At 42.6% G+C, this 24,833-nt stretch overlaps 1 protein-coding gene across 1 annotated transcript in view; it reads right to left on the reverse strand.

Annotated features, from left to right (window-relative positions):
- LOC107290040 (proline-rich protein 12-like) overlaps positions 1 to 24,833 on the reverse strand; it is an 87,517-nt gene that overhangs the window by 5,776 nt on the left and 56,908 nt on the right. The window contains exons 8-14 of the mRNA XM_029284668.1: positions 23,297 to 23,413; positions 22,717 to 22,850; positions 21,390 to 21,814; positions 20,312 to 20,437; positions 15,717 to 15,814; positions 13,988 to 14,116; positions 7,934 to 8,029 (exon numbers count right to left, since the gene is read on the reverse strand). Coding sequence (XP_029140501.1) covers positions 7,934 to 8,029; positions 13,988 to 14,116; positions 15,717 to 15,814; positions 20,312 to 20,437; positions 21,390 to 21,814; positions 22,717 to 22,850; positions 23,297 to 23,413 — 1,125 coding nt within the window. The remainder of the gene's footprint in view (positions 1 to 7,933; positions 8,030 to 13,987; positions 14,117 to 15,716; positions 15,815 to 20,311; positions 20,438 to 21,389; positions 21,815 to 22,716; positions 22,851 to 23,296; positions 23,414 to 24,833) is intronic.

Here is a 24,833-nt window from a genome sequence, read left to right on the forward strand (position 1 = left end):
AGACAGTTGCAGTAGAGGCCTGGCAGAGCATCACCAGGGATGAAACCCAGCGTCTGGTGATGTCTATGCGTTCCAGACTTCAGGCTGTGATTGACTGCAAAGGATTTGCAACCAAGTATTAAGAAGGGAAAGTTTGATTTATGATTATTATTCTGTCCCATTACCTTTGGTCCCTTGACGGGTGGGAGGCACATATGCAAACTGCTGTAAGTCCTACACCGTTCACCTGAGTTGGATGTACATACCCTCAAATTAAAGCTGACAGTCTGCAGTTAAAGCACATTGTGTTTGTTTCATTCCAACTCCATTGTGGTGGTGTATAGAGCCAAAGATGTTCGAATTGTGTCGATGTCCCAATATTCCTGGACCTGACTGTAGATGATAGACTTGAGCTAACAAAGGATACTCGATTATTAGTGGGTGTACTAGGGTGAGAAATAGAAAACGTTTATGCAATAGAATAAGAATATATTTAAGTAAGTAATATGTGCATTTTAGATATTACAATTTCTACGAAGTGAGACAAAGGAAATTTGGGTTACCCGAAACTCAAATACTATGGATACTAAAGGTTAAATTGGAGTATGGTAATTAAAAACCAAAAATTAGGTAAAATTTAATAACAGGATATGAATTGTTTATGAAGATTTATTAAGATATGTATAAGCAAAAAATGTATTGATAAATGTGATAATGAAGTTTTTACTGAATTTGATATAATTAGAAATTTATTAGCTTAAATACGATATAGCAAATGTTAAGGGAAACAGAGAAGAAATATTTGATGATGTAACCTGAGATATGTACTAAAGATTTTGTTATTGAACTATTGATTAACCCAATCACCACGTTGCCTTCCAAATACTCAAATGTAAAACTGGAAAACCAATAAAATAGTATTAAAAAAAAGAAGATGCAAATACCGCAATATCAAGTATAAGCACCAATTCACTGCAAGAAACAAACCAACTAATGTACAGCACAGCTGCAGTTATAACTGAATACCTGGGATGCAAAATCAACAAGAAAAACAAACAAACAGTGCACCAAAAAAATGGAAGGTTAGACTAGAAAATAAGATGAGCAAGTTAAGATCACATGCAAGCAAGCTAGAACAGATGAAAGAAAAGAAGCTGAAGAACAAGAAGACCAAAGAATACCTAATCAAGAAATACCACTTAGAAACAAGGAAGATCAAGGAAGCACTGGAAATAATAAAGCAGCAAATAACAGCTATAGCCAAGAAGATCAGCAGATACGAAACTCGAACTGCAAATTATAGGCAGAACCTCCAATTTCAATCCAATCAAAAATGTTTCTACCAATCCATCAATGGAAAAACTGCAGTGAATCAGTCAGTACCTGACAAGGAAGAAACAATGCAGTTCTGGGCGTAGATATGGGATAACCCAAAGGAATACAATAAGGATGCAGCTTGGTTAGAAGAGGTGGATGCAAATAAAACAGAAGTTGAAATGAAAGAACTAGTAATAACAGCAGAAATGGTAGAGAAAAGAGCAAGGAAGATCAAGAATTGGTCAGCACCAGGTGAAGATGAACTGCATAGTTTTTGGTTGAAACATCTAACTGTTCTATACCCACTCATTGCCAAGCAGTTCAACAACATACTACAAGGAGGTGAAATTGAAGAGTGGTTAAGATCTGGGAAAACCTACCTGATAATGAAAGATCTAGCAAAAGGGGCAGCACCAGGCAACTACAGGCTAATTACCTGATTACTAACAACTTTCAAATTGCTAACTGGTGTGGTATCTGATGCAGTCCAACAGCATCTAGTTGAAAACAATCTCTTTCCACCTGAGCAGACAGGAAACTTCCCCAATAGCAGAGGAACAAAAGATCAACTCCTAATTGACAAAATGATTTTTGAAAACTGCAAGGAAGACCAACCTGAATGTAGCATGGATTGACTACAAAAAGGCATTTGATTCTCTGCCACATGACTGGATAATCAAGTGCCTAGAAATAACCAAGTGCCTAGAAATAACAGGAGTCAGTAGAAACATCAGAAAGTTTGTGCAAAGATTGATGGCACAATGAAAGACAATTGCAGGTCAATGGTGAGTGACTGGGAGAGGTTAATATCAAGAGAGGAATATTTCAAGGAGATTCACTATCACCGCTACTATTTGTTATTGCACTGTTTCCTCTGTCAACAATACTGAATAACTCAGGCCATGGCTCTCAAACATCAAAAACATCTGCCACACTATCCCACCTCCTTTACATGGATGATCTGAAGCTGTATGGAAAAACACCATCTGAAATAGAATCGCTGCTCAACACTGTCCGTATATATAGCCAAGATATTGCAATGGAGTTTGGCTTGCACAAATGTGCCACACTTACTATGAAACAAGGAAAAATAGTGAAAACTGAAGGAATCAAGATGCCCCACAAAAATAACATTAGGCATCTGGATGAAGATTACTACAAATACCTGGGTATCCTTCAAGCTGACAACATCAAGCACACTGAAGTCAAGAAAAAGATTAGAGGTGAATACATCAAGAGAGTGAAGAAGATCTTAAAGTCCAAACTCAATGGAGGAAATACCATCAAGGCAATCAACACCTGGGCAATTCCAGTCATTAGATACACAGCTGAAATAGTGGACTGGACTCAAGCAGAACTAAAAGCAATGAATAGGAAGACCAGAACAATGACAAAGAATCATGCCCTTCATCCTCACAGCGACATTGACAGACTCTACCTACCAAGGCAAATAGGTGGGCATGGAATGTTGCAAATACATTAGATGGTTGAAGAAGAAAAAATGGCTTTGGAAGAACAATACCAACGAAGAAGAAAACTAACAGTTCTCAAAAGAAACCAGCATGGCTGCATAAAGAACTCTGTGATAAATTGAAAGACAAAAAGGACAAGCATAAAAAGGGGCACATAACTAAGGCAGAATATCAGCAAATAGCCCGAGCCTGCAAAGATGGAGTGAGGAAAGCCAAGGCTCAAAATGAATTAAAGCTTGCAACAGAAGTCAAAAATAACAAAAAAAGCTTCTTTCAACATGTAAAAAACAAGAAAAAAGTTAACGAAATGATTGGTCCACTAGTGGGAGAAAGTGGCAAGAAGGTGACAAGCAACAGGGAGAAAGCAGAACTACTTAACTCGTTTTTTGCATCCGTATTTACACAAAGGGAAAAAACAGTCCAACCTATCAAAAACAGAACCGTAAAAAACAGATTAGAAATACAAGTTAAGATAGGCAAGAAAATGGTGAGCACCTGTCCACCCTAGACGAGGTCAAATAACCAGGAACAGATGGATTACACCCCAAGGTTCTGAAGGAACCGGCAGATGTGATCTCAGAACCACTGAACTATATCTTTCAAAGATCCTGGAGCACTGGGGAACTACCAGAGGACTAGAAAAGAGCTGAAGTAGTTCCCATCTTCAAAAAAAGGAAAAGAAATGGATCCAGGAAACTACAGACCTATCAGCCTGACCTCAATACCTGGGAAGATCTTGGAAAAGATAATCAAGCAACGAATCAGCAAACACCTAGAGGCAAACAAAGTCATTACCAAAAGCCAACATGGGTTTGTCAAAAACAGATCATGCCAGACAAATCTTATTGCATTCTTTGACTAGGTGACAAAATTAGTGGACCAGAGGAATGCTGTAGATATAATTTACTTGGACTTCAGTAAGGCATTTGATAAAGTAGACCACAAACGTGGGTTAGACAGCATCACCACCAGATGGATTTGTAGCTGGCTGACCAGCTGTACTCAGCATGTGGTCCTCAATGGAACTGTATCTACATGGAGGGAAGCGTGTAGTGGGGTGCCCCAGGGCTCTGTTCTGGGCCCAGTGCTCTTCAACATCTTCATCAATGATTTGGATGAGAGGATAGATGGGGAACTCATCAAATTTGCAGACGACACCAAGCTGGCAGGAATAGCCAACACTCCAGAAGATAGGCTTAAGATACAGAAGGATCTGGACAGACTTGAACATTGGGCACTATCTAATAAAATGAAATTCAATGGTGAAAAAAGTAAGGTTCTACATTTAGGCAAGAAAAACCAAATGCACAGGTATAGTATAGGTGGTACCTTGCTCAATAGTAGCAACTGTGAGAGGGATCTTGGAATCCTAGTGGACAATCACTTAAATATGAGCCAGCAGTGTGCTGCAGCTGCCAAAAAAGCCAACACAGTTCTAGGCTGCATTAACAGAGGGATAGAATCAAGATCATGTGAAGTGTTAATACCACTTTACAATGCCTTGGTAAGGCCACACTTGGAATACTGCATCCAGTTTTGGTCACCACGATGTAAAAAAGATGTTGAGACTCTAGAAAGAGTTCAGAGAAGAGCAACAAAGATGATCAGGGGACTGGAGGCTAAAACATATAAGGAACGGTTGCTGGAATTGGGTATGTCTAGTTTAATGAAGAGAAGGACTAGGGGTGACATGATAGCAGTGTTCCAATATCTCAGGGGCTGCCACAAAGAAGAGGGAGTAAAGCTATTCTCCAAAGCACCTGAAGGCAGGACAAGAAGCAATGGATGAAAACTAACCAAAGAGAGAAGCAATCTAGAACTAAGGAGAAATTTCCTGACAGTTAGAACAATTAATTAGTGGAACAACCTGCCTCCAGAAGCTGTGAATGCTCCAACACTGGAAGTTTTTAAGAGACTGGACAGCCATTTGTCTGAAATGGTATAGGGTTTCCTGCCTGAGCAGGGGGTTGGACTAGATCAGGGCTTTTCAACGGGTGGTACCACTTGTGGTACATTAATGAGTGGCAGGTGGCACGCAGCCCTGCCTAGCCAAGTGTAGTGGGTGAGGGAAAGAGCCAGCGCAGGCAAGGACTTACAGTGAGAGAGTCCTCTGGAGCTGCAAAGGCCCCAGGCTCACTTCTGACTCACCCTCCCCCATGAGAAAGGAGGAGGGGGCGGAGACAGGAGAGCCTATAAAAGGAGGCAGTTTGGGCAGGAGAGGGAGAGAGAAAAAAAGCAGCAGCCTTGGGAGGAGGCAGAGTCAGCTGCAGGGGAGGGGGAGAGGAAATCAAGCAGGCTGGCCATGAGCCGATCTACAACTGCTGTGGCAGCCACCTGTGCTGGCAGCAGCAAACAGGCAAGAAATGCANGGGGGGGGGGGAGAGAGAGGGGTCGCCCTCCAAGAGGAATGAAAAAAGGCAGCAATGGCTGGAGGTGAGGCACGGAGGAGGGAAGGAGATGGAGAGTGGAAGGATTCTTATGTGCTTTTAGGACTTTGAAGTTCTGGGATTTGTGCAATAAGGGCTTTGTGTTCTTAAGGAGTGTTTGGCAATTTCTATTTGGCTGATGTCTCCTGTTAGCTTCTATTGCTCTGCTGTTGTTAGCTGTAAGTTTTGCTGTAAGGGATTTTGAAGTATTTTTCTCCTGAATGGATTTTGCCTGTAGCATTCCTTTACTTATGAATGGAGCCATTTGGGGAGGTTGCCTTAGCCGGAAGCCAGTACTTACATTTTTTTTTCTTCCTTAAGTACAGGCTGCGCTCCTTTCCTTTCTAGCCAGTAGCTAATTCTTAAAGGGGAATGTGCCTTTTTAAGCTAGTTCACTCAGCAGCTTGTCTTTTCTGTCTCTGGAAGCCTTTCTTTGTTTGATCAATATATGGAAGAGGGAAAATAGGGGGGGGCGGTGTTCAAATTCTTCCTTCAGAAGGAGATGGGAATGAGAAAAAGGGAGGCAGGGAAGGGAGGGAGGAAAGGAAGTCCCGCCTTAGCACTTGGCCACCAGCAGCTCTGCCATTGACTTTGCTTGTCAAAAGGTTGCAGAAGGGGATCCCATGACCCTGGAACACTGTGACCATTATAAATATGAATCAGTTGCCAAGCATCCAAATATAAATCACATGACCCTGGGCATGCTGCAATGGTCATAAGTGTGAAAAATGGTCATAAGTCATTTCAGTGCAATTGCAACTTTGAACAGGTTTTTTTTTTTGGTCATCAAGTATTTGACACCTTGCTAGTTGGTACTCGAATATTACCATATCCTAAAAGTGGTACAATCGGTAAAAAGGTTGAAAAGCCTTGGACTAGATGACCTCCAAGGTCCCTTCCAACTTTATTATTATTATTAATATATGAAGGACAATGATGAAGATGCACTGAAGTTAGTATATCAGGAAGGCTTACTGACTACTGGAGAGACCAAACTGGCCTACAAGAAGGACGAAATGAAGAACAGAATGGAGGCATGGGAAGACAAAGCACTACATGGCCAGTACATTAAAAAAATAGCAGGGAAAGCATAAAATAACAAGACCTGGCAATGGCTAAGAACAGGAAAGTTGAAGAAAGAGACTGAGGGACTAACTCTGGCTGCACAAGACCAAGCCTTAAGAAGAAATGCATACAAAGCCAGAATTGAGATGACAGCAACAGACAATAAGTGCCGCCTCTGCAAAGAAGCTGAAGAAACAGTGGACCACCTGGTAAGCTGCTGCAAGAAGATCACACAGACTGACTACAAGCAATGGCATGACAAAGTAGCAACAATGGTGCATTGGAAGATCTGCAAGAAATACCATTTGCTTGCAAGCAAGAACTGGTGGGACCATAAAATAGAGAAAGTAATACAAAATGAAGAAGCTAAATTGCTCTGGGACTTTAGAATTCAAACAGACAGGCACCTGCCACATAACACCCCAGACTTAACAATTGTTGATAAGACAAAGAAGTCTGGATGGTGGAGGTGGCAGTGCCTGGAGACAGCAGAGTAGAACAGAAAGACCTTGAGAAGATAACAAAATACAAAGACCTGCAAACAGAAATAGAATGACTTCGGCTAAAGCAAGCAAAGGTAGTACCAATAGTCATAGGCGCCTTGGGTGCTATCCCAAAACAACTGGAGCACCACTTGAACACCATTGGCATTGAGAAATTTACCATCAGTTAATTGCAAAAGGCAGCCTTACTTGGAACAGCTTCCATCCTGCAAGGATATCTGTAATACAATCAAACATCCACATCTGCCTATCCCAGGTCCTTGGAAAGGAACTCAACAGGTAGACAAAAATGGCAAATCCAGTCTAAACATTTGGCTGATTGTGCGATGAAACATAATAATAGTAGAAGAACTGGAGAAAATCCCAAAATACAGGTAGTCTTCAACTTATGACCACAATTGAGCCCAAAATTTCTGTTGCTAAGCGAGATAGTTAAGTGAATTTTGCCCCATTTTATGACCTTTCTTGCTACAGTTGTTAAGTGAATCACTGCAGTTGTTAAGTTAGTAACATGGTTGTTAAGTGAATCTGGCTTCCCCACTGACTTTGCTTCTCAATGGTGATCACATGACCCCAGGACACTGCAACCATCATAAATATGAGTCAGTTGCCAAGCATCTGAATTTTGATCACGTGACCATGGGGATGCGTGAAAAATGGTCATAAATTAATTTTTTCAGTGCTGTTGTAACTTTGAATGGTCACTAAATGAACAGTTGTAAGTTGAGGACTACCTGTACCTGTATCAGTCAATTGTAAAAGGCGGCTTCACTTGGAACACCTTACATCAGGGGTCTTCAAACTTGGCCCTTTTATGACTTGTGGACTTCAACTCCCAGAATTCCTCATACAAGTCATAAAAGGGCCAAGTTTGAAGACCCCTGCCTTACATCCTGTGGCAATATCTTTAACACATTTATCCCAGGTCCTTGGGAAGGACACAGGTGGAGTGATGCAGGTTCAAGTCCACCCTCAGCCATGGAAACACACTGGATGACTTTTGGTCATTCACTCTCCCTCAGCAAAACCTACCTCCCAAAGTTGTTGTGGGAAAAAAATGAGAGGAAGCAATGCTATGCGTACTGCCTTGAGCTCCTGAATGAAAGACAGGTTATAAATCTAGCAAACAACCTGCAAACCCAAATGGGGTTTACTCAGGACCTTTACTTACCTCATCCTTACAACGCAGAAAGGTGTGGTATTTGTAGTGGTGAAGGGAATGGTAGAGAGTGTAGAAAAGGGACTTCTCTGCTTCCACATTGAATTCCTGTCAGCAATAAGGACAAAGAGTGAAGGGAAACCACTGCATGTTACATTTCCATACAACTTTACAACAGCCATGAACTTCTAAAGTCTTATATTCAATATTCCCTCTCAGTGATTAATTTAAAAAAAACCTAGGAAGTTTTCACCTGCCCTCATCTTCTCATTTCAGCCTTTGTTAAACTGTTTAACAAAGTTAAAACTCTTTCCTTCCTGTTACACGGACCCATCCCCACCTTAATATCTGGAATTTCAATTAGGGCAATCAATGGGCCTGGTCTATCCATGCAGGAGAATGAGGTGCAGGAATGAAACCACAGAATCAGGTGTTCGATTGACAATGCTGTATCAGAATGCCAGATGTGGAGGTGGGGATGAAAGATGCCATTGTAAAGTCCATTTTATAATTTACAAAAGAGATTTTTTCCTCCAAGTTAAAAGAGAAAACATAAATGAGCGTGCACACAGTGGAATGGAGTATTCAAAAATATGAAATGAAAAGGTAGATTTTCTTACCCCTCACTTTCATGTCCATCACTAAGCTTCCACTCTTACTTTCTTTTACTCCCCTTTCCTGCCAAAATCTACTACACAGCTTTCAAAAACTGATTTCCTCCTGAAGGGATAGGCTTGAACTTCCATAACTGCCACATCTGTTGGCTGAGAGATCTATTAATATCATTCTTCCTTCCATCTACAATAGTTTACTTCACAAGTCCTACATTGGTTAAGCCTTTCATCTCCACAGCTGTTGATGGCAATAGAGACAGTATATCTCTTTTCCTTTCTTCTGCCCTTTTTTCTTAAGACAAAGTGCATTTCAAGCCACAGTTTAAAAAGCAGGGAGAAAAAAAATCCAGAGATATTGCTGATAAATAGAAATTTGTAAATCCTAATGGTTTCTTAAGACTATCAAGATCTGAGTATTTTCTTCCCTTAAAGACATACAGGTAGTCCTCACTTAATGACCCTTTTCTTCAACAACCATTCAAAGTTACAATGGTGCCAAACCAATGGTAGTAATGGCCAGTCCTTGAGGCTACAGCCCTTGCAATGCCTCTCTGGTCACATGTTAAACATTTGGGTGCTTGGCAGCCTGCCTGCCTTTACAACCACAGTGTGTGCTTCAATTCCCCCCACCTGCCAATTCCCCCCCCCCCCCAATCTCTGGCCTTTTGGTCGTCCTGCACTCCACTGCCACCTATTCCTGCTGCTCCCCACTGCTCTCAGCTGACCTTTGCCTTCTTCCTCCCACTGCTGCTGAGGCATGACCAGAGGCCTCATAGTCTTGTGGCAGTCTCACAAAGGGCCAGATGCTGTCTTAGCTGAGTGCACCTCATTAATAGTGGGAGGAAGAAGACAGCAAAGGTCAGCTGGGGCTGGTGGGGGACAGCAGGGATAGGCAGTGGTGGTGGAGTGCAGGGCAGTAAAAAGGCCAGAGATGGGGGGGAAAGACAGGTGGGTGGGGGGAGCTGGACCGGAGGTGAGTGTGACAGGGCAAGAGAAGCATGAGGTTCTCACCTAATGTTGGCAACCGAGACTACAGGAACTGCTGTCGCTAAGTAGTGCAGTTACATGATGTTTCGTCTAATAACCATTTTGCTTAGTGATGGAAACTCTGGTCCCAATTAGGGTTGTTAAGTGAGGACTATCTGTATTAAATTTTCAAAACTGAAAATGTAAAATACTTGCTGAAGTTACAGTTCTTAATGCTGGAAGTTTTAAATTCCCAATATCAAATGTTTGTATATTTTATAAACTCAGAATTCCCAAGGGAAAATATTAAAAATGGCATTTACAGTGAGGGAAAAAATTATTTGATCCCCTGCTAATTTTGTACGTTTGCCCACTGACAAAGAAATGATCAGTCTATAATTTTAATGGTAGGTTTATTTTAACAGTGAGAGACAGAATAAGAACAAAAAAAATCCAGAAAAATGCATTTCAAAAAAGTTATAAATTGATTTGCATTTTAATGCATGAAATAAGTATTTGATCCCCTATCACAGGGCTTTTCAACCGGTGGTACACGTACCACCTGTGGTACTTTGGCACGTGGCAGGTGGTACGTGACCATCCTAGAGAAGTGTAGCGGGGGAGGGGAATGAGCTGAAGCGACCCAAGCCTGAGGGAGAGGCAGCTGGAGCTGCAGGGCTGTCGGGGCTCAGCAGAAGCCCCAGGAACTCTGGCAGGGCTCCAGCTGATTGGCGGTTCCGGAGCTGGAGGTGAACTGAAGAAAAAAGGGGAGGAGAGGAGAGGATATAAAAGGAGGTGGTTTTGGTGGGAAAGGGGAAAAAAGACAACAGGAAAAGAGAAGGGAACGGAGAAGAAGCTGTGGAAGGAGAGCTCAGCAGGCAGGGAGGAAACAGGGACAGGGAAGAAGTAGCAGCTGTTGCTGGAAGAAAAGGTCCCCTGGTTCATTTTCTCCAGATAGGAGAATGCAATCAGCGCTGATGAAATGAAAAGCCAGGAGATGAGCATGTCGGAAAGGAGGTGGGTTTATTTCGGAAGCCAGTGGGTTCCTGATCAGCTGGCAGCTTGAATGAATTACCATAAGGATTTTTATACAGTTTTTACAGCATTTTGTAATTCAGAGGCTCGATTTGTGTGCTTTGGTTATTGGAATATTTTAGTCTGTTTCACAAAGGCTAGCAATGAGTCCAAAGTGTTGGCTTCTGTAGGTTTAATTCCTTTAAGTTTAAACAAATGTAATTAGTTTTACCCCCTTATCTTGAGTCTGTCTATGGCTTTTAGCAAGTTTTCTTTGTAGGTAAACAGGCTTAATTTAAGGTTATCACTTTTTGCAACTGCTGAGCCTTTGCTACATTGTTTAAACTGAGACACGCCTGAGGCAGCTTAAAGTAAAAACCCCCGGAGTTTAGTGTTTCTTTATTCTGGGAGGCTTTTGTGAGCCTTTCTTGCTTTGCGCTTGATTTCTGTGTCTTTAAGGGTATAGGGAAGGGATGGAGGGGTGTGTGTGCATTCTTACTACACTGTGGAAGAGAGCTCAGAAGGCAGGGAGGAAGAAGAGGAGAGGGAGAGAGGAAGAAGGGCCGACCAGCTAGCTCAGCAGTCTACAAACCTAGCAACTTTAAGACCTGCGGACTTCAACTCCCAGAATTCCTCATCCAGCCATGATGGCTGAGGAATTCTGGGAGTTGAAGTCCACAAGTCTTAAAAGTGCCAGGTTTGAAGACCCCTGAGCTAGCTGGTAGTGGTGCATATTAATAAACATGGATAAATTCATCATACATTTGTCAGTGCAAACGGAAAGTGATTCAGCAAAGGAACAGCCACCAAAGAAATTAAAACTTTTTTACTTTTTTCTACAGTTTGTAACATTTTATTAGATTATAGAATAAAATACAAAAATACAAAAGCAAATAGGATACAGTGGGGAGGAAAAGGGGAAAAAAGTGAGGGGGAGAAGGGAAAAAAACAGACTTCATCTGTTGCAGTAGAAGGAAGCATTAACACTGAACCTCAACTTTTTACTTTTCCATAATATTATAAACTAGCCATTTCTATAACAACAAATTAATCTAATCAGTAAAACCCCAAATCCCCCCCCTTTTTTTAGTCATCAAGTTTTTGACACATTGCTAAGCACTGGTGGTACTCAAATATTGTCATGTCCTAAAAGTGGTACAATCTGTGAAAAGGTTGAAAAGCCCTGCCCTATCAATCAGCAAGATTTCTGGCTCCCAGGTGTTGTTTATACAGGTAACGAGCTGAGATTAGGAGCACTCTCTTAAAGGGAGTGCTCCTAATCTCAGTTTGTTACCTGTATCAAAGACACCTGTCCACAGAAGCAATCAATCAGATTCCAAACTCTCCACCATGGCCAAAACCAAAGAGCTGTCCAAGGATGTCAGGGGCAAGATTGTAGACCTACACAAGGCTGGAATGGGCTACAAGACTATCGCCAAGCAGCTTGGTGAGAAGGTGACAACAGTTGGTGTGAAAATGGAAGAAACACAAAATAACTGTCAATCTCCCTCAGTCTGGGGCTCCATGCAAGATCTCACCTCGTGGAGTTTCAATGATCATGAGAACGGTGAGGAATCAGCCCAGAACTACATGGGAGAATCTTGTCAATGATCTCAAGGCAGCTGGGACCATAGTTACCAAGAAAACAATTGGTAACACACTACGCCGCGAAGGACTGAAATTCTGCAGCGCCCGCAAGGTCCCCCTGCTCAAGAAAGCACATGTACAGGCCCGTCTGAAGTTTGCCAATGAACATCTGAATGATTCAGAGGAGAACTGGGTGAAAGTGTTGTGGTCAGATGAGACCAAAATCGAGCTCTTTGGCATCAACTCAACTCGCTGTGTTTGGAGGAGGAGGAGGAATGCTGTCTATCACCCCAAGAACACCATCCCCACTGTCAAACATGGAGGTGGACACATTATGCTTTGGGGGTGTTTTTCTGCTAAGGGGACAGGACAACTTCACCGCATCAAAGGGACGATGGATGGGGCCATGTACCGTCAAATCTTGGGTGAGAACCTCCTTCCCTCAGCTAGGGCATTGAAAATGGGTTGTGGATGGGTATTCCAGCATGGCAATGACCCAAAACACACGGCCAAGGCAACAAAGGAGTGGCTCAAGAAGAAGCACATTAAGGTCCTGGAGTGGTCGAGCCAGTCTCCAGACCTTAATCCCATAGAAAATCTGTGGAGGGAGCTGAAGGTTCGAGCTGCCAAACGTCAGTCTCGAAACCTTAATGACTTGGAGAGGATCTGCGAGGAGGAGTGGGACAAAATCCCTCCTGAGATATGTGCAAACCTGGTGGCCAACTACAAGAAACGTCTGACCTCTGTGATTGCCAACAAGGGTTTTGCCACCAAGTACTAAGTCATGTTTTGCGAAGGGGTCAAATACTTATTTCACTCATTAAAATGCAAATCAATTTATAACTTTTTTGAAATGCATTTTTCTGGATTTTTTTGTTATTCTGTCTCTCACTGTTAAAATAAACCTACCATTAAAATTATAGACCAGTGATGGCGAACCTTTTAGAGACCGAGTGCCCAAACTGCAACCCAAACCCCACTTATTTATCGCTGGGTGCCAGGTGGGTGTGGCTGTGGTGGTCATGGCAGACTGGGTGGGTATGGCCAAGATGGGCGTGGTCACCTCGATGTTGCTCGTGGGGAGGGACGCCTGTGGGGGCCAGGCAGGGTTGGGGGAGATCCAGGGGGTCTCTGGCAGGTGGGGCAGTGGGCAGGAGGCTCGTCCTGCAGGGTGAGGCAAGGTGAGGCGAGGTAGAGCGGGGGTGCCATTGTTGCAGGGCAAGGCGAGGCAGGGGCCGGGGCAGCTGCTGCCTGATACCATGGGCCCCCGCACACAGAGGCCAGCGAGCGCATGGGGGCCGACAGTGTCCGTCAGCAGCCACAGCCTGCCGGCCCCTCAACTGGCGCACTCTGAGGCTCCACAGCCCGACACCAGCAGTTCAGAGAAGCTGCCTCTCAGCTGGATGGCCCGCCAACAGCTGAGGAAGTGATGCAGTGGGTCATGCCTGGGAAAAAGAGAGCATGCGAGGCCAGGAGGGATGGGATGGGGGGGAGGGAGGGAAACCAGCCGTGCTGGGATGCATGCAGCCACGTGGGACCTCGGCGAGTTAGCAGGCGGCTGGTTGAAGAGGGACGGTTGCCATCTCCGGAGCATGGTGCACGTGCCCACAGAGAGGGCTCTGAGTGCCGCCTCTGGCACGCGTGCCATAGGTTCGCCACCACTGTTATAGACTGATCATTTCTTTGTCAGTGGGCAAACGTACAAAATCAGCAGGGGATCAAATAATTTTTTCCCTCACTGTATGTGAGCATAAAACAGAAGCTGAGTAGGAGCACAACTATTCTTACCTTGAGCTCTCTGGTGGAAAAGAAAAATAAGAGTAATTAGTGTAAATGAATAAGTTTACCACAGATCCTGGGCACCACCTTCAACCGCAACACTTACCTGTGGTTTGGATACATTCTTCTTGAGTTTGTTGAGAGTCTTGCGGTTGTAAGGATCACCACCTGAGCGCAACTTAACTGTTGTATCACATGTCTCAGCATGGAGTTGGGGGAACATGTGGAGTGCCTCCTGGATGGGGAAGAAAGTAAATGTGAGAAGAAGCAGCTTCTTTACAACCTCCAGTTGTTGGGTCAATTCATTCCACTTTCTGTTGTTACAAAGATCCCAAGAAGTTAGGGACTAGACAAATCAGATATTTAAATATATAGAGAGATGGGGACATCCTGAAATAATAAAGTTGGGTATAGCCACTGAAAAGACACCAGAGACAACAGATTAGAGGTAGGAGGTGGTCTAGGGGAGAACTACCCCTGTATATAAGTAGGACCAGACTACTTCTTTCCTTGAAACAGACAACAACATCACTACTTAACAGGATTCTCATTGATTAGAAAAATTGAACTACAGACTATTCAAGCAGACACCAATAGTACAAGGTCCTGAAAATGAGGTGATTCTTCCATACTCTTGGTCCAACATGTACTGCATGTCTAGAGCCTGGGCATTGTGACACCAAAGAAACCTCAGTTTCCCCCCTGTATTTGAAGATATTATTTATTTTTATTTCACAAACTGTTTTTAAGCAGGATGGGGAGGAAATGGCTTTTCTCAGCTGGGAGCAGGATGCCTCATTTTAAAATATAGAAAAACGGCCCTTTCATTTGACTTGTCTGATCATTCCAACAAGGCATACAGGTAGCCCTTGTTTAGCAACCAAAATTGGGACTGGCAACTTGGCCATTAAGCAGAACAGTTGCTAAGTGAAACCTTGACTTTGATTATATTATTTGAGCTTTCCTTTGCTTTACAGACTTTCAAAGGTCACAAATGCAATAATTGGCTGTAAAGTTACTTTTTCATAACTGTTGTAATTGTGAATGGTCGCTAAATGAGGCATTTGCTAAACAAGGACTACCTGTATAAATCCTCTTCCCAATATGATACATGCAAAGTTAAAGCTGCTTTCACAGTATATTGCTAACACAGGAAAAAAAGGAACTATCAAGCTCTCCTGTTTATGGTGAAGATTTTGCAAAAAAACTCTGGGGTTAAGAGTACACTACCGGTATAAGTAGAAAATGATAAACAAGTGGCCAGATACTTCTAAATACCACCCATAGATCTTCAAAAATAAAATACCCCCCCCAACCAAAAAAAAAAGGGGCATGGCTAAAACTCATGAGATAAATTTCAGCATTTTGACTTAGATTTTATGAGGCCTTAGGAATAGGGTCACTGAAACCTTGTGCAATGTGGGGATCAAGCGAAATTTCACTCTCATTTCTTTTAAAATGCCAATTTAAATTTTTGGCATTTCTGCCACCATATATGATTAATACCAACCCCATATGAAAAAGCTGCTGACTCATGAATTGAAAGGTGACAGTGCAGAGCCATTTACAAGCATGATACATGGCTAGAGGAACTGAAACATCCAAGACAACATGGAGTTAAGGTTTGGATTCTTAGCCTATCTAAACTATGTGTTATAAACCTTCTGGTCTTCAAGGCCTCTCCTTTCTCCCCAACTGTTGCTGTGAAGGTGAATGGGAAGAAAACACTTGAGCCAAATCTGGGCAACAAAGTAAAGTCTATACTTAGAATAAATACCCTTTTCCAAAATCAGTCTGTGGGGAAATAGCATATTCTACTTGCCCTCTTTCCGTACCTGTAGTGATGGATTCAGTGACATTCTCTTCAGCACCTTTTTCTTATGATCGTTCAAAATTCCATCAATTTTCCTCATGGGCGGGAGATACAGTTCATCTGGGATAGGATTGTCAAAACAGATGGCAAAGGTCACAAACCCCCCCCCAAAAAAAACATCCAGGATGGGCAGACAGGAAACCCGCAATGCAGGACATGGGCAGCCAGTGTCCTGCACTAAGGAAACCTGGCTGCAGTGGACTGAATTCTAGACAAGCAAGTGAAAGGAACATAACAAGGTTTCCAAGGCCACATTTCTTTTTTGAAGAGGCTGGAATTTTTAGGCAAGACCAGATTTCTCAAATGCTATGTGTTAGAAATAAGCGCTTGCTTAAGGACCACTCTACTCCAGGTGTTCTCAAATGGTGGGTCCCCTAAGAAAACAATTTAGAGGAGGCACACTTTTCTGGGGGAGGGGAGTTCATTGGGCTTAGGCAGGCAAAACTGACCCACTTAACAAGCTCATTCCTGCTTTACTGGGAGAAGCCTACAGCAAGTTTACATATGCAAAACAACAAACAAAATCCAGAGAGCACTCTGAACAATGGTTAAACCCATGGGTCTTGACATCTGTCAAAAATATCTGCCAATAACAATTAGAGTTTTATTTATTATTTAGTTTTTATTTAGTTTTATGCAGAATTTCACTGATAATTTTAAAGGGCTGCGGGATTGCAAAGTTTGAGAACCTCTCCTCCAACCAGTCCTTCATAGCTTTGTCTAATACAAATGACTGCTACAAAGGAGTACATTGAAACATTCAGTGGTGTTCTCTAGTCACAAGAGATCAAAGTTGGGGGATTTATAGTGCATTTTGCAAAATCAGGCATCTTAGGAAGAATGTGGAGATGTCTATACATTTTTTTTAAAAATAGCATGTTTATAGTTCTTACTATGGCAACATAGAACAAGAATGTATATATTCAGTCTGTTCTGGCCCCAGGAATTTCCTAAGCAAGTATAGAAGTATATAGAAGTAGAAAGTACAGGTAGTCCTTGAGTTACGAATGTAATGGAACCTGCCAATTACATTCGTAACCTGAGAATTCGTAGGAGTGAATGGCGTAACTTGAACGTGATCACTTCGTGCTTTGGCCCACACATTCGCTAATCAAATGTGTGGGTCATTAAGTGCACACGAGGTATCTCAGGGTGGGGAAGGCCATGGGGGGCCTATTGCAGGGACAAGAGCAGTGCGTTCAGCCACCAGGCTTCTCTGCTTGGCTGAACAAGGGCTCCGGCACCCAAGGCTGCGCAGGAGGTGAGCGTGGGCAGTTCGGGACTTTCAGGCATGGTACTAAAGTAGCATGTTGCAGCGTCTCTACGGTTGTTCTTAAGCGCGAACGACCGCTGTAAAGTTGCAACAAACGTAACTTTGGAACCTGGTCGTAACTACTTTTGGTGGGGATGTTGCAACTTTGAACATTCGCTAAGTGAACATTCGTAACTCAAGGACTACCTGTTAACAAAGGGTCAGTCAAAAAGGACTCAGATATCTATATACCAATGCATAGAGTATCAGCAATAAACAGGGTGAGTTAGAAATTCAAGTAAATGAGGGTAGATATGATATTGTTGCCATTACGGAAACTTGGTGGGATGAAACCCACAAATGGAACATACAGTTAGAGGGATTTAAATCATTTAAAAGAAACAGACCAAATAAAAGAGGAGGTGGAGTTGCACTATATATAAGAAATATCTACATCTCTACAGAAATAGAGCACAACAATCATGAAAACTGTCTTGAATGCATTTGGGTCAATATAAAAGGGGGAAAAATGACATTGCAATAGGTGTATACTATAGGCCACCCAACCAACCAGAGGAAATAGATGAACTTTTTCCTAGTCAGTTAACTAAGGTATGTAGGAAGCACATCACAATAGTAATGGGGGTCTTTAATTACCCTGACATCAACTGGGAGACAAACTCTGCACCAAGTGGAAGATCAAACAGATTCCTGACAAACCTAGCAGACAACTTTGTCTCCCAAAAAGTAGAGAAGGGAACTAGGGGATCAGCCATATTGGACTTAATTCTCACTAACAGAGATGAAATGATAGAAGGTGTTGAACTAACAGGAACCTTGGGGGGGAGTGATCATGCAATATTGGAATTCAACTTTATGCAAGCACAAGCAATAGAACATAGTCAAACTAGAGTCTTGGAATTTAAGAGAGCTAATTTCAATAAACTTAGAGAGAGCTTGGGAAGGATTCCATGGATGAGAATCCTCAAAGGGAAAACAACTCAAGAAGCTTGGGAAATTTTGAAAAGTGGAATTATAAAAGCCCAGTCTAGCACAATACCAATGAAGAAGAAAAATAACAGCTCTCAAAAGAAACCAGCACGGCTGCATAAAGAACTCTCTGATAAATTGAAAGACAAAAAGGACAAGTATAAAAAGTGGAAAGAGGGGCACATAACTAAGGCAGAATATCAGCAGATAGTCCGAGCCTGCAAAGATTAAGTGAGGAAAGCTAAGGCTCAAATATGAACTAAGACTTGCGACAAAAGTCAAAAATGACACAAAAAAAGCTTCTTTCAACATGTAAAAAACAAGAAAAGTCAAGGAAACGCTTGGTCCATTAGTGGGAGAAAGTGGCAAGAAGGTGACAAGCAACAGGGAGAAAGCAGAACTACTTGACTAATTTTTTGCATTCGCTTTTATACAAAGGGAAAAAACAGTCCAACCTATCAAAAACAGTACCGTAAAAAACAGATTAGAAACACAATTTAAAATAGGCAAGAAAATGGTAAGTGAGCACCTGTTCACCCTAGACGAGGTCAAATCACCAGGACCAGATGGATTACACCCCAAGGTTCTGAAGGAACTGGCAGACGTGATCTCAGAACCACTGAACTATATCTTTCAAAGATCCTGGAGCACTGGGGAACTACCAGAAAACTGGAAAAGAGCTGATGTAGTTCCCATCTTCAAAAAAGGGAAAAAAATAGATCCAGGAAACTACAGACTTATCAGCCTGACCTCAATACCTGGAAAGATCTTGGAAAAGATAATCAAGCAACAAATCAGTGAACACCTAGAGGCAAACTAAGTCATAACCAAAAGCCAACATGGGTTTGTCAAAAACAAATCATGCCAGACAAATCTTATTGCATTCTTTGACCAGGTGACAAAATTAGTGGACCAGAGAAATGCTGTGGATATAATTTACTTGGACTTCAGTAAGGCATTTGATAAAGTAGACCACAAATGTGGGTTAGACAGCATCACCACCAGATGGATTTGTAGCTGGCTGACCAGCTGTAATCAGCATGTGGTCCTCAATGGAACTGCATCTACATGGAGGGAAGCGTGTAGTGGGGTGCCCCAGGGCTCTGTTCTAGGCCCAGTGTTCTTCAACATCTTCATCAATGATTTGGATGAGGGGATAGATGGGGAACTCATCAAATTGCAGACGACACCAAGCTGGCAGGAATAGCCAACACTCCAGAAGATAGGCTTAAGATACAGAAGGATCTGGACAGACTTGAACATTGGGCACTATCTAATAAAATGAAATTCAATGGTGAAAAAAGTAAGGTTCTACATTTAGGCAAGAAAAACCAAATGCACAGGTACAGTATAGGTGGTACCTGGCTCAGTAGTAGTTAACTGTGAGAGGGATCTCGGAGTCCTAGTGGACAATCACTTAAATATGAGCCAGCAGTGTGCTGCAGGTGCCAAAAAGTCAACACAGTTCTAGGCTGCATTAACAGAGGGATAGAATCAAGATCATGTGAAGTGTTAATACCACTTTACAATGCCTTGGTAAGGCCACACTTGGAATACTGCATCCAGTTTTGGTCACCACGATGTAAAAAAGATGTTGAGACTCCAGAAAGAGTTCAGAGAAGAGCAACAAAGATGATCAGGGGACTGGAGGCTAAAACATATAAGGAACGGTTGCTGGAATTGGGTATGTCTAGTTTAATGAAAAGAAGGACTAGGGGTGTCATGATAGCAGTGTTCCAATATCTCAGGGGTTGCCACAAAGAAGAGGGAGTCAAGCTATTCTCCAAAGCACCTGAGGGCAGGACAAGAAGCAATGGATGGAAACTAATCAAGGAGAGAAGCAACCTAAAACTAAGAAGACATTTTCTGACAGAACAATTAATCAGTGGAACAACTTGCCTCCAGAAATTGTTTTTAAGAAGATATTGGACAACCATTTGTCTGAAATGGTATAGGGTTTCCTGTCTGAGCAGGGGGTTGGACTAGAAGACCTGCAAGGTCCCTTCCAACTATTCTATTCTATTCTATTCTATTCTATTCTATTCTATTCTACTCTACTCTATTCTACTCTACTCTACTCTACTCTACTCTACTCTACTCTACTCTACTCTACTCTACTCTAGTCCTACGGAACAAAAAGCTTTTGTATCTCCAGAAGGCCAACCCCAATAAAGCAAATATGAGTGATCAGAGAAAGCAGAAAGCAAACAGGAGGGCTACATGGTTCCCGAAGAATGGCCCATGGACACAAAAGCCAGTGGCTTTTCATACTGGCCTATGAGCCCATCTAAGCACCTGTACACAAGAATGCTCACCGTTTGTATCCTCAAGAGCTTGGATCATGTCTGGATCAAGGGCAGTGCTGACCAGCATTTCCACGTAACTGCGGTACATCTCCTTCATAGCTCGTGTATTGAGAATGCGACCTGTGGGGACATGTTCTGAATGGAAAATGGAGCATTATTTTATTATGGAAGACAGTTGTAGCCCTGCTTTTCAAAAAGGTTCAATACAGGTTAACAAACAAATGCAATACATAGTAGGTTTATACCAGTGTTTCTCAGCTTTGACAACTTTAATATGTGTGGACTTCATCTTCCAGAATTCCCCAGCTAGTATGCTGGTTGGAGAATTCTGGGAGTGGAAGGCTACATATCTTAAAGTTGTCAAGGTTGAGAAATGCTGATTATACATACAACCAAAAGTTAGAGGGAAGAAGAGAGAGAGACCAGTCTTGCTCTCTCCTTGACTCATCTGAAGTTTCTTCTAATCTTACACTTTAAAAGCCCCCCTGTAGATAGGGCTTCTTCTTTCTATTCCCTATTGTCAGCCTTCTATAATTTCTCTCAGTCTAGCTCTTATGGCTTTTCAGAGAACCAGTGGCATTTCAAAATGGCTGGATCACAACTCCCAGGATTCTTTTCTCTTCTCCCTGTGGGCTGGAACTGCTGGGATTTCTAATCCGGATCATGTGGAGCTCCAGATTCCCCACCTTTGTAAAATCACAGTTTCTCCTTGATCTAGTTGAAACATACAGCAGTGAGCCACAGTATGATCTGTTAAATAAACCCCAATGGCTAGGTTCATACAACACACCAAACTACCAACAAGCACATAACAGTGTAATGCAGTGTTTCTCAACCTTGGCAACTTTAAGATGTATGGACTTGAACTCCCAGAATTCCCCAGCCAGCCTGCTGGAGTTGAAGTCCACACATTTTTAAGTTGCCAAGATTGAAAAACACTGGTATAATGTGTGACGCCTGCCTTTGGATCAGTAGTCCTGCCACATTTCTTCCCTTCCCAAGACTACAGAGGTCCTTGGTATCCTTTTAAAACTGCCTGTTTCTGATGCCCACCACATGGGTGGAATTTCTTCACCCTTCTACTCACCCTCCTCACTCTGCTGGTCAGGGCTAGAATCCGAGTCTGAAGAAGATGCTTCCTTGAGCCATTTTTTCCTCTTCTTGGGGGGTGGCTTAGCTTTCACCTTGGCCGGCTTTGGCTTGGGTTTAGAAGTTCCGCTGCCTGGGGCATCTTTCATGAGCATGGTCACAGGAGGGTCTGCTTTTTCCACTCTGGGGGGCTTTTCTGCCTTGGCTAATTTCTCTGCCTTGGGGGGCTTTTCTGGCTTAGGTCCTTTCTCCACTTTGGGAAGATTCTCTGTTTTGTCCATTTTTTCAGCCTTGGGGAGCTTCTCAACCTTAATAGGCTTTTGGGGTTTCTCAGCTCTCCCTGGGACTTCCAGCTTCTCAGGTTTTTCAACTTTGGGTGTCACTGGAACCTTGGGGGTAGAAGCCTTGGGCTGACTTTGTCTCCTGTACCAGAAAAACAGAGCACTGAGAGCCAAAACCATGTGCCTTGGGCTGTGAAAGGAGGGAGCTGACTTGAGAGGTCAGGTTTACTGCAGCAGGAGAGTGAGCGCAAAGAAAGCCATAATGGAAAAATCAGTGAAACAGTGAGGCCTTGGGAATCCTTATATCCCAATAGCCAAGCAAGCACAACAAAAGTTCAGGCAGTCCACAATGTAATTTGTAGAACGCCCTGGTGGTGGTTAGAATGCAGTATTGCAGGCAAACTGCCCACAGCCTGGAATTTGATCCTGATGGGGCTCGAGGTTGACTCAGCCTTTCCTCCTTCTGAGGTCGGTAAAATAAGGACCCAGATTGTTGGGGGCAATATGCTGACATTGTAAACTGCCCAGAGAGTGCTGGGGTGGTATATAAGTCTAAGTGCTATTGCTATTGCTAATAGTTCAAGATGAATCAGAGGCAGTGATGGGCAACCCAAGGGAAAGGATGCCCAGAAAAGCAAGAGCCGGTGAGGGAAGTAAAGGCACCCTTGACCTTAGAAGCTGCTCCACGATTAAGCAGAACAGAATAAAGAGGCTGAGCTCTGCATCCCTTAAGCTGGAAGAGTGAAAGGGCAGTGACAGGAGCCAATCACCCTCATGTGTGAGGTGACGTAACTGAGAATGAAAAAACAGAAGGCAAAGAGCAACCCCTAAGGGGAGTTTTGAATTGAATTGGAGGGATAGGGAAATGAAAGAAATGCATGTATGTACTGTATGTATGTCCCAAGGCAATTCTGGAGAAAAGAACAATTTAAAAACAGCTACTCTAGAATGAAATCTGCATAAGAAAGCAATTACCCAGAGGTATTACTGTTCCTCAGCTAGAACTGGACTCTCTTACATGTACCCACCTTCCTAATCCTTTACCTGACAGCTTGCAGAGGCCGGTGCCAAGGTTTCTTAGAACACACACGGACATAATCTTTCTTGTTGATATTCTCCAAGAATTTAACATAGAGTCGTTGGTAACGGTTCTTGGCATCACCAAAATAGCCCAGATACTGAGGGGTGAAGCAGGAAAAGAATAAATTGAATACAGAAAGAAAAGGGAGGGGACACTATCCCATTTGTAACTTTTCTTCTTCCAGAAGTAATGAGGGAACAAATGGAACTGAAATTGCAATCCTTTGCCCAACACAATAATAGATCAAGCTAATTGCTCAATTGGACTATCCCAAGCGCAAAAGGGGGGGGGGGGTAGTTCTTTGATTAAAAGGCTAACAAAAGAAAATAACTATCTCTATACTTGGTTTAACCCTGTGCTACCTTTATGGTAGAATCATATTGAAGGGGGGGTGGGAGTAAAAGGAGGAATAGGAACAGACCTTAAATACTTGAATATAATTTGCTGATTTCATATCTATCATGTTGGTGAGATCCCTCATCTCTGAAGTTCTGGCTTCCCTGAGAGTATGATAGTATTTAAACAGATGGTATGGTCACTCACATTGCTGGTTGCACAGAACTGACGCTGGCCATCCTTGATTTCTGGTGTAAACTTTTGAAGCAAAGCTTTCTGTACTCGCCAGATTGGAGGTGGTTCCCGCCCAGTCTGAAGTGCAAGCTAGAGAAGGGCAAAGGATTAGTTACAATGATGCCAAGCATTAGATAGCTAATAAGCTCAACTACTATCCTCTAACAAAGATTGTAGCAGAAAAGAATTGCATGAAATGACAAAAAAGAGCTCCCAGATATGCTGCATTTCTCCACAATTTGTCCTTCTGTATGAAGCTATTAATGATAAGCTAACCTGATTCTTCATATGCCCATAAGTATTCATAGAGAAGATATAACAGCTTGTCAACAATCACCTAATACAATTTTAAAAGGAAAGTAACATTTTGGTGAAATAAATGGACTCTATGAGTTGCTTCTAGAACTAAACCAGTCATATGTAGGACTCACTGAACTTAATTATACTTCACCTATGGTTATTTTTTAAATCTGATCTCAATGGGAACTAAGTGCAATTAAATTTAGTTTGGACTACAAAGCCTATCATTTACAACTGCCCCATTTTAATTACACAATTTTCCCTCCCTCAAATATTTTCTGAAGTTTTCGTTAAAGTTTAGAATGTCAAAGTTTACGACTTCCGGTGTGCAGGCGACCTCGTCGGACGCAGCCGACAGCTGCCTCCCGCCTGTTTCGTGTAAAAGCCGTTTTGACAGCAAGCATCAGCTGTCAAATGGCTTGATACCTTTCCCCCGGGCATAAGGGGATCGGTGAGCTGCCCGGGGTAGGAGTTGAGTTCCCGAGTCGTCCTATGTGGACGATGTAGGTTAGAACTCCTCCGGAGCCCCGAGGATTCTCCGCGATCCAGGACGCCTTCGCTTTGGAGAAGCTAGAAGCCGCCGCCACCGCTGCAACTTAAATTGAACTGTGAGTTATTATATGCAGACAAACCGACCCTGGAAGTTTGTTTCCTATTTTGGATTTTACTCTAACTTTGGATACTCTGATCTTCCCTATACTTGGGGTGGATTGTGTGAAAGTGGATTTAAAATGGCGATGGAATGATACTTTTTAGCAAGAAGAAGTGAAAGTGATTTGGATTTCCGGTCTGGAACTTTTGCTACTTTTAATACTCTCATTATTCGTTTTGGATTAGTTGTTTAAAAGACTTTTACATAAATTGAAATTTTAAATTGCTAATATGGCTTTAAGAAGAGTGGCGCCCACAACTTCAAAGTCAATTACATCTCCGATTTCCCAGCCGCCTCAACCAACTTCTAAGCCGGCTTCCCACCCGCCACCCCCGCCATCTTCTTCACCTCCACCGCCTTCTGGTAAAGAATTACAGGATTTAATGGCTGAAAGTATTAAGCAAATGACAGTGATGTTACAAAAAATGGATGATAAAATGGAAAATAAGTTTGATCAAGTAATACAGCAACAACAAGAATTATTACAGAAACATGAGGGCTTTCGTATGAATGTGACAACTGCTTTTCAAGGTTTAGCTGAATATGTGGATGCGGTGG

The sequence above is a fragment of the Protobothrops mucrosquamatus genome, unplaced genomic scaffold, assembly GCF_001527695.2.
Source record: "Protobothrops mucrosquamatus isolate PMUCROS unplaced genomic scaffold, P.Mucros_1.0 scaffold810, whole genome shotgun sequence".
Taxonomy (NCBI): domain Eukaryota; kingdom Metazoa; phylum Chordata; class Lepidosauria; order Squamata; family Viperidae; genus Protobothrops; species Protobothrops mucrosquamatus.